This window comes from Anopheles cruzii, chromosome 3 (assembly GCF_943734635.1).
Source record: "Anopheles cruzii chromosome 3, idAnoCruzAS_RS32_06, whole genome shotgun sequence".
Taxonomy (NCBI): Eukaryota; Metazoa; Arthropoda; class Insecta; order Diptera; family Culicidae; genus Anopheles; species Anopheles cruzii.
In genome coordinates, this window is record NC_069145.1 from 62968326 (window position 1) to 62978742 (window position 10417).

Genomic DNA, 10417 nt, shown 5'->3' on the forward strand with positions numbered 1-10417 from the left:
AGAGAGTGAAGCAAAACAGAAAACCAGAACCGGTTCGGTGTCCGGCCGAGAAGCGGCTCGCGCGGCGGCTTACGTCACGGACTGCTGCAGTCGCAGGAGGGCCACGTCGTGGTACGCACTGTTGAAGTTGAACTCCGGATGCCGGATAATCTCGGCGATTGCGATCTGCTGCACGTACCGATCGTCTTTGGCGTCGTACAGGTCGAGATCACCTAACCGCACCACCGTCGGCTCCGCTCTAAGCAGTCGAATGAGAGGCCGAATGGATAATTCGTGGTGCCAAATGGATCACCGGACCGGACCTACCGGAAGCCCTGGACACTCACCCTTCGTCCTGGGTGCAATGGGCCGCGGTGAGCACAAAGTCTTCCGCGATCAGCGTGCCACTGCAGCGCCACTCGATGTCCGCTGCGCTGCCACTGGTCGAGTTCCAGCCGAGCGCGGCCAGATGGGCGAATTGTCGCGAAAACGAAGGATACTCTTGCGTTGGAGCAGCCACCGGTTCATCGCTGGCTCGCTTCTGTAGCCTCAGCGGGCAATCTAAGGTACAAGATGGGGTGGAATTAGCAATAGACCTGGACACAGTTCTGTTCCCGTGTACCGTCCAGTGAACCCGAATCCGGCAGCGTGTGGACGCTCAGCTCTGCAAATAAATGACAGCAATTGGTGAGAACGGAGGCAATCTTGCGGTGGTACCACAATACAGTTAACCTTGGGGCTTCGGGTAACGGTGCTGGTCAGCTTCCCACTTCCTGAATCGCCGCCGAGCTGCACCAACACACACTTACAATGCGGCCGCCATTTTCAGCCAACTAACCTTCAAACGATTTGCGAAACGCCGCCACCAGCCGATCAGCTGACGGGGCCACGGCGAGCAGCACGATCAGCGTTACCGTTCCGCGTGCCAGCATGGTGTGCGATCAACTGGCGCGACCGATCGTGGCTGACGTCCACTGGACCGTAAGCTCCGAGCTTACGTAACTCGGGGCGAGGGAGCCCGAAACCAAAACAACGCACCGGGCGGACGGGAGCACGCACACACAGCTCGAGCACCCGAACGAGCACCGGAAAGCGATCGAAAGTGGATGGCCGGGGGTGGCCGGGGGGTGCCCCGTATCGCGATCCGCGGGCGATCGGCGGTGGTGTGACTTTCACTTTCGCGATCGAGTCGCTGTCTTGTGACGCACGGAACGTTGCATCGCGCCGTGTCACTTCTGTGTCACGCATGGTCGTGGAATTTTATTGCGATAATTTCCAACGGTAATTTATGGATTGTTGGATTTATTTTGGAGCCTAGTGAAAGCTAATTTTGACAAAGCAAATGGTTTTTAAAAATGCGACGATGAAACATTAATTTAAGTCGGATCGAATCGAAATTATGTTGGGTAAATACGAGGGCTGTTCAAAAAGTTCTAAGGCATTTGAATTTCAGCGAGCTACGTATGTTCGAATCCCAATTTTTTTTTTTTTTTTTTTGGTTAACTTGCTACTCATGTCACTCACTTATGGTGCCAAGTTTGGGCATTGTGAGTAAAATCTTGTCCAAGCAAAACAGCTGTCAAAATTTAACTAATTACTCAAAATGGACCTACTAATTACTCAAATGGACTTGTCACCATAAGTGAGTTACATGAGTAGCAACTTAACTAAAAAAAATCCAAAATCGAACATACGTAGCCCGCGGAAATTCAAATGTCTTAGTACATTTTGAACAGCCCTCGTAAATATTTCTGCTTTTCTGAGGGATCATTGATAAACACGCTCACGTTTTAGCCATACGGATTGAGAACACCAAACATTCCCAGATCAGTTGAATAATTAATTAATTAATTATCAATCGATTGTTAACGTTGATGTCTCACGTTTGATGAACATTTTTGTAATCTCCTTGTTATTAATGCCAATAATCCTTATAACTAATTGTAAATCGTTGTTCGTCGGTAATTCTAAATTATTTCGTGAATTTTCCCATCTATCATGTTGACCTTACTTATTTGACGTTTCTTACTTTTAAACGCAAAATTGCGTTACCACAAAATAATCCGTCCAGATGCTAATATCGAACGAGGTAAAGAAACAAAAAAGCAAAAAAATTAATAAAATAAATGGTTGCAAATGGCTGTAGACAGGTTTCATTCAAAATGTCATATAATATTCATAGACTCGTAAACTAGGAAAGTAAATATGTAGTATTCATATTTTACTATGTATTTAAGTTTTTAGATGATGAAATTTGTGTCGTTAGCCACTCTACGTTTACATTATTATCATCTTTTTTATTCTATAAAGATAGAGGCCGTACTTTCATATTCTATTGTATTCAAGAACGTTTCCATTAAATGTTGAAAAGGTTTTTCTCTTCGTTATTTTAAATTAATCACAGGGCTACCGCTAAATTTGCAGTTATCAATTTCAGGTTTCATTTGTTTGGTTATGCCAAATATAAAATTAAGCCTTTGTGCATTATGTTTTATCTATTCACATATCCTTCAAGTATACACATTGATACCCTGTACTACCACTAATGTTTCTCACAGTTACCTGGTGGAGTCCTTTCAATGTTATAGTAAAACATTTTCGACTCACTTTCTTATGTTTCGTGATCCTGCAAGATGCCAAAGTTTCCGCGCTGTTATTGAGCGATTTCCTTTAAAACGGGTAAAATTACTTGTCAATTTAGAAGCCATTTGGTAATGTTTTCCTCGCCGGCCTAGCACAAGCGTGCCGCACCTCACTAACTTAGGGCGAAATGTGGTCAAATTTATCGTAACGAACCACTAAATGCATCAACACCAAGTCATCTTACACTCCTCTCCCCAGGGATTGCATGCCTGCGGTGTATTACCATTTCTAACAAACAACTTGCGACACACACACACACACGTAAGCACAAGCACACAGGCCCCGTCCTCGTCGAAAGTGCTCGGTGCAAGGGCTGACCATCAAACGGTGCACCACATCACAAACTCACGGTAACACTCGCTTCCCTCGTGGGAACCGCCCGAGCGAAAGGGGGCCGCCGAGCGCTCCTAATTTAGTGCTCCATGCCACACGGGTTTTCCTTTCGTTTTTCTTGAGTTTCCTCATAATTAAAAAGTACCTTGTAATTTTACCATCGACAGGGGAAATCAATTTTCTCCGTGAATTATCAAAACGTGTACACCTTCAGCGGGCCGCGACGTCGGTGCGGCCTCGTCGAGGAGAGCGACGCAGGACCTCCCGCCGGTGACCCACAGGACCGCCTTCGCCTGCCTTTGGGGGTGTCGTGTTGGGCGCGCATACGAAGCGGAATCTAATTTCAGGAAAGTGAATTTCCGCTACAACGCCAGGGAACCGGAACACCCGCACGGGACCCGCACGCCCAAAGCTCAAGCCGTGGGTCCTTGGGTGGGGAAAAAAGCGACCAACGAAACAACAACAACGGCGGCGGCGGCGGCGGCGGCGGCGGCGGCGGCGGCGGCCATCCTTCGTCGAAAGCATAAGAAACCTTCCCGACTCGACTCGTTCCTGGGCCGTCGATTCGCCCCGGCAAAGTTCGCTGCGAAGTTTGAATGGTTACAGTGAGCCACGACCGCACTATACCGGTCCCGATGGGCTTTGTGGCGGTTCCGGCGGGCTTTGTGAAACATTCCTCAGTTCGATGTTGTTTCCTGGCCCGTGCCAACGGTCCTCTTGCACCCTTCGAAAGGGTGGAAGCTCTTCTGCGCGCGCCACCCAATTTCGAACTGCCGAGAGAGAGAGAGAGAGATCCTGGAAACTCCCCTGCCACCCGTTGGCCAATCTGTAGCAATCTGTATCGGACCCGGGCGCCGGGTGAGCAGTTTATGTAAAGTTTGGCCAAGCTAGATACGCAAAAAAAATCCGGCAGCGAACCATAACCAAGGCCCCGGTTGGGAGCGTATTATTCGACGAAAATTGCTAGTTCGTTGCGGTTTCCATGGGGTTCAAGCGGGGCTTCCTTCAAACCGTACCGGATGCCCCGGCGAATAACGCCCAAACGTCACCGTCGATGATCAAAGCCAGGTGCAGCGGGTCAATGGACCCCAAGACGCAGACCAACTTTCGGCCGAACTCATGCCTCGTGCGAAGTATTGCCACGAAAATTGGCTACATCGCCTGCTGCGGGAATGTGTGTGTGTGTGTGTGGGTGAAATGGACCTCCGACGACACGGTTGCACCGATGCAATGAGGCCACCGGAGTCAAATCCGAAGCATAATTTGCCAGTCTCTTTCAAGTTGCTTCTACAGGCATCGCTGGGCTGTCCGCTGCAGGAAGGACTTCCTTCGTGTTATTTTGCACTGTTCCGCCACTCATATGGGTCGCATGTGGACCAAGAGCTTGCCCAATATAAGAAGTTGAAAAGAAAGTTCAAAAACCCAATGAGTGTTAAAACATCATAAGCAAAGAGCAGTTTCTGGAAGGATCATATAAAGTAACATTGTAAAGTAAATTTAAAAAACAACATAAAATATATGGAAATAAATATGAAAATATAATAGAATTGAATTGATAATGGCAATTGTTTCGCCAAATCACTGTTTCACAAACATTATTCTTCCTCGGACGGAATCAAATCGAATCGAATTCATAGTAAAAGCATCAAGTATCGTAGTAAGAGCAAAAATAAACAGATAAAAGTCGGAGTCAAAAGAACAGAAGCCGAGCAACGAGCAAAAATCCACCGACAAATATCCTTGAAAGAATTACATCGAAATCACTTCGCGCAATCTAACCCGCCGCGGTCTAGCCCCATCATATTTGTCATGCAGAAAAGTCACGACTCCACACAGCGTTCCCACAGCAAGGAGTTCACAGCCTTGAACCATGAGATTCGCATTTTTGCCGCGCTCAACCCATCGCGGAATGGCTTCCACGAGGCAACCCAGCAGACCCAGAGCGGCACCGGCGTAGCAATTCAGGAAGTGCTCCGTATTATCCTTGAACTTCTCACGCGCGTTTTCTTACTCGCCACTCAACGCTTCGCTCTTCAACCGAGCGGCGGCCGAAGAAAAGGGTACAGGATGGCGAGCGACGGGGCGGGCAGGAAAGCAAGCCAACGCGAACCACGGTAGAAGGGCACGTTCTCGCTGGAAATGGAATCAAATTGGTCTTCGCGCTTAGTGTTTCATCCTCACCGACACCGAGCGACCAGGGGGTGGTGGCGGTGGCCAAGGAGAAACCGTTGCAGAACCGTTTGCTTGCCCAGCCATGGCGGGTGAATATGTGAAACATAGCCTGGAGTACCATTTGGCGTGCCTCTTCGTCTCAAAGGCCAGGCAGAAGGATATTGTTTATGACACTACAAAACTAAGACATCGAGTTTCTAGACGTACTCTCGACGCGTAGCGACACACGAAGCCCGGGTCCCGGGATTGGCTCGCTTACGTACGCGATTTCTTTGGCGATGAATTATGCAGAGTCTTTGCTTTTGCTGTTTTTTTCTCTGTGACCAGTGTGGGGTCAATGTTTCAATGTCGAGGATTTCAAATACAGCAATTATTGAACGTTCACAGCCGCTTAAGGAAATCAGTCAATCAGTAATGGTCAAGATTTTTTCTTCCGTTCCGAGAACTCCTGTCAGCTTTAACTGATTATTTACTCTGCTTTTCTGCTGTAATTATTGTTCGATCAGAGAATAAGAGGTGTTCGGCGTGGTTTTAGTTTTTTGGAAAGACTTGCCCCCGAATGCAACTGACAGGAAACTTTTTTAAATGCCGTCTTCAGAATTTAAACTGTTCGTCTGAAGTCGGCATGACTTTTCAATCATCAAACGATGCTGTAGCAAAGTCCGATGTCAGTTACAGATGCAAATGATGCGAGTAAGTTCTCAGAATGCAATGACGACGAGACTGATACTTTCAATACGTTCTAATATTGATGTTGATACTGTAAGGCTGGCTAAAAAGTAATCCATGTTTTTCACGATAGATGCTTTAGTGATCGATATCTCGTGAAGTATCGATCGTACAGTTTCAAGTCTAGGCTCGTTTTAAAGCTGATACTTTACAGTTACTTACTAAATTTTTGTTTTGTTTTGTTGACCCGTTTCTGTTTCTTTTTTAATGTTTAAGTTGCACTGGATTTGATTTGGATTGCAACCCTCTGTAGCCTCTTGTTTTGATACAGGATCATGGTGATAGACATAAATACGGCCCGGTTCGTTCTTCTAAGATAAAAAAAGTGATTATACCAAGTCTCATCCATAGTGAGTATTGAATGCACAAAATCCACTTTATCCTTTCGGAAAAGCTTTAAATGTTGCCGAGAAAGTTGCATTCGAATGCGTTTTTATTCCATTTTTAGCGAATGCGGCAACAATTTCGCACACAGCTTTCGGAAACCTTATACTTTAATCAAAATATTGGTTATACTGCTCAATGAGATGGCTAGGCCTTGTACTAAATCTCTTTCAGTGATTTGACGGTTTTTCAATACGACTTCTTGTATTTTTTCTACGGTTTCAGGAGTTGTGTTTGTTTTTTTACCTTTTTGACGTGGATCGTCTTGGAGGATTGTACGACCACGTTTAACGCCCCATTTAATATACTATTTGATGGTGAAGAATCCTCACACACTTTCAACATTCGTTCACAAATTTCCTTTAATTTTAAACCTTCCAAAAATAAAAATTGAACCACACAACTTATTGAACACCCCAGTACATGTTATTCCGCACACACCAGCTTGAGAATACATTGAGATCGTTTCAAATGTCCAAACAGGAGTCCATTTGCTTATATTTCCGTTCTCCCGTACAAACGCCAGAACGCTGGGCAAGCAAGACCTGTCAGAGCCCTGGACTCGGATATAAAATAAAGCATCATTCTCTGTCTTTATTTTTCTGTTGCTCCAGGAAGTTCCAAGTACCTCCTGCCAAGCCCTTTTTAAAACGTATCAAAACAGCTCCTGTCTCATCCTGTCAATATTAGATTTCACAACAACACCCTTACCTCGGCCGGCTCCGAATGTCACACAATTGGCAAATACTCGTGTCTTCCAACGGAACGCTAATACCTCTTCAAACACAGGGCAAAAATAACGGAAGAGTGCAAACACATGTTTTGCTGGGAATTAACGATCGTTAGGCACTCCAGTACGGGGTAGTTTCCAGCACAACGGGTCCCAACTTCACCGGAAGAGGTTTCCGCTGCTCTTCGCACAATCGTACAGACTACCTACAAAGTACTGGCTACACGGCAGGCCGGGTTACTGTAGCGATGCGTTCCGGGTCACGTCCTTTCGCAAAGGCACCGGAAAACTTAAAATAAAGCCCCCCGCGGCAGTGTCTCGGTAGATCCGGTAGAGGTCTGGTGGGTAGGTGTCGGATGGCAAAGTGTAGCGATCGTGTAGCGACCGACAATGTAGTTTGCTTCCTTCAATTACTTGTTTTCGGTCCACCATCGGAGATCTGCATCTGCGATGGTGCCTCAACACCCTTACGGTGCCCACCGACCGGCGGAACACGCTTGACAGCCTTAAACGCTCCGGCCAACCCGGCTCGATCGGAAGAGAAACTGCAATTAGTGTTTAACCTTATTAGAAAATCACGAATGAAAGGATACTTGCACGTGGCCAGAGGCACCCCGTGGCGCGACTTGTGTCGCCCGGACGCGTAACTTCGCGATGCCCGACGCCAGTCCAGGAGCTTCCCGGAGCACGCAACACCGGGGCGGCGACGACAAAGAAACGGCTAACTTTTGATTACCTTCCTCGGTGCTGACGGTGCAGTGGGCCGGCTGCAAGATTTAGCAACTTCGCATGAGTTAATTGACGGTAACTCAACCGCCCAACCGCCCGCTCTGGCGGCCATCCGGTGGATCGATTTCGCTCGGTTCGAAGCGAAATTAAATTATTTCTCATAAACTTCACACACACGTTCCCAGCGTCACCGTCGAAACCCAGGTCCCCAGGCGAAACTTGAGAGCGCAATGGACCCTCACAGGTACGCCCCCCAGGAGTCCGACGTGTCTCCCCGAGCCAATCCCGACCCGGTGGCCAAAGTATTCGCACAACGGCAAAATGCTAAAGAGACACTTTCGTACCCAAACAGGGAAAAGTTTCGTGCGCGATCGTGGCCGGGCGTCTCGGATTTTCGGTCCACCGAATACCGCAAGGAACCCAGAACGATACCCAGGCAAACGTGCGACCGTAACGACACCCAGAAACGATCTGTCGTGCTGGAATTGGGAATCCGGAATCGAAAAACAAATCGAAACCCATTCAGGACACTCGGGCGTCTCTCGGGGGGGCACTTCGGGGGCTCTTCAGGGGGATGGCGGGCCAAGACGCGGCCGGGGATCTCGGGTGCGGTCCGTTGCCAAGCACTAATCTCGGGACGAATGTCGCGCTATCAGGAATCGAATCAATTTCGTGGCGCCATGGACCCGCGGTCCCCGGACACGGACGTGCAACAACGCACGGCCGACGTGACTGACAACGGTGATAAGTGATTTTATCGCACACTCACGGCGATGCGAAGGATGCACCGTCAAGAAGCAGTCCGAAGAAGGCATCTTTGTTTAACGCGCACGACCGGATGAAACGCTGTCAATGTTTCCTTCACGATGCGCTCAGGGATGCGCCGCTGGCATTCCATAATGCGACATTCGTCAGCGAGACGAACTTTCTGAGGGGGGGACCGTTGGAAACGACGTGTCCTTGTGGATGACGGATCCACGGTTCGTTGGTCGTGCTTAACCACGCCACGGCAATAAACAACATAAATCGGTAACGAAGTTGGCCCACAACAATGTCGCGAAGTATTTGGTGCTGGTGCAGCAAAAACCCGGGTCGATGAGAGGAGGCCTGGCCAGCGAAGCGGAAGCGCGCTAAAGTGTACAATTAATCAATTGGGCGGTTACTTACTCACCGTTCACGGTTCAGAAAGCTCCACCGGCCTCACTTACTGTTCATAATTAAATTCCTCAAAATAGTATTCCCTTTTAAAACTTTGCCCCGCCGGAGAAACACTTTGCAACGTTTTGACTTTGATTCTGTATCAGTGAAAGTACGCCGTAGCGCCTTCGCTCGCCCACCAAGGATACACCAATCTTTCGCGCAGCACTGTGGCCCGGCCCCGAAAGGAGATATTTCATGCAGAAGCAATTAAATGCGCATTTCTTTGCCACAACCCATCGCTCGTTCATCTTTCACCGAGCGGCAGCAGGATGGTCAAAACCATCGGATGACTTACAAAGGAGCCACAGACCAGCGCCCCCGGAGGAACACCAGGGGCCACAACCCTTACCCGGCGTCCATATCGTGCGCTAAATTATGGCATTCTTTATGAAGCGCGCGCTTTAGCGCATAAAATAATACAGCCATAAACATCCAAGATTGCCGTTTTAATGATTCCATCAACAGAGCGCGCCCTCTCCCTCTCTCTCTCTCGCCTGCCTCCCTGAAGCAGCATAAACCAGAGGGCACCCCGCTTTGATGCTTCGCGAAAGCGAATTGAATATAACTACTTTTCCATTAACTTTTCGAGGTCCCAAACTTTCCGGGCTCCCTACTCTCCGTGTTGTCTCCGATGGGAACTTTCCGAACACGCCGCAGGGCGAAAATGGTGCGAAGACGTCGTGCATCTTGAAATTCCAGCCGCCGTCGCCGAAAGCAGGGCCGGCGAAAGAAAAATCCCCGATCCAGACAGACGCCGAGCATAACGGAACTAATAGGCGAAATTAATCATTCCGATTGAGAAATGAGCATAGGAGCCGCGTGGCCACAGCCGTTGGGAACCATCGCTGAATACCAAATGTGAGCCTCAGTGGAGTGGCACGATTCTGTCGAGTTCATCCCGAGCTCCGAACCGGAGCTCCGTATAAATATTCAGCGTCGGTCGGTTTCGCCTGTCGCCGGTTGCCAGCCGGTCCAGCGAAGCGACAGATGTAAAACGGATAGCAACATGGCTTTGTGGGATCGGCAAATCACCTTCCTGGCGCTGGAGATTGACTGTCTTCGTTCGGCCCCCTTCCGGCGGGGGGGCTGTCACCAACAAAATCGAAACTCGCCGTTGACCGGCGCTGAGGTTCATCGCACGCAACCCTTTTCAACCCCCTTTTTCGAACGACCCGGCCGGGTTACTTCCCGGAACTGTCCGGTCCGCCCGGTTTTTTGTGTTCTCTTGTTCCCAGCCTCTCAGCATAGTTTTATGTTGAATACAAACAAGTTTATGATTGTTTTGTCTTAATTTATTCTTAGCCCCGTGTCCTGTTGAAAATCTTCCCGAGGCGAGCCGAGAGTCTGTCCTGGAGCAATGGCTTCCGAGTTTTACCTTTCGATCCGATTTGCCACCCAAAAATCGTTGCTTAAACACCCGCCACCGGTCCTTTCCCTCCTCGCCACCCCCTCCCGCATTACATGCCATCCTTTGTCGCGCCGTGGCCGAGCGATTTGTTGTGTTCGGATTTGACCGAC

The 10417-nt window shown here is 48.7% G+C and overlaps 1 protein-coding gene across 1 annotated transcript in view; it reads right to left on the reverse strand.

The window, feature by feature from the left end:
- LOC128271774 (transmembrane protease serine 9-like) overlaps nucleotides 1-911 on the reverse strand; it is a 16409-nt gene extending 15498 nt beyond the window's left edge. Inside the window, exons 1-4 of the mRNA XM_053009409.1 lie at nucleotides 818-911; nucleotides 602-643; nucleotides 327-540; nucleotides 74-238 (exon numbers count right to left, since the gene is read on the reverse strand). Of these exons, the coding sequence (XP_052865369.1) occupies nucleotides 74-238; nucleotides 327-540; nucleotides 602-643; nucleotides 818-911 (515 nt within the window). The remainder of the gene's footprint in view (nucleotides 1-73; nucleotides 239-326; nucleotides 541-601; nucleotides 644-817) is intronic.
- Between the last annotated feature and the right edge of the window lie 9506 nt (nucleotides 912-10417).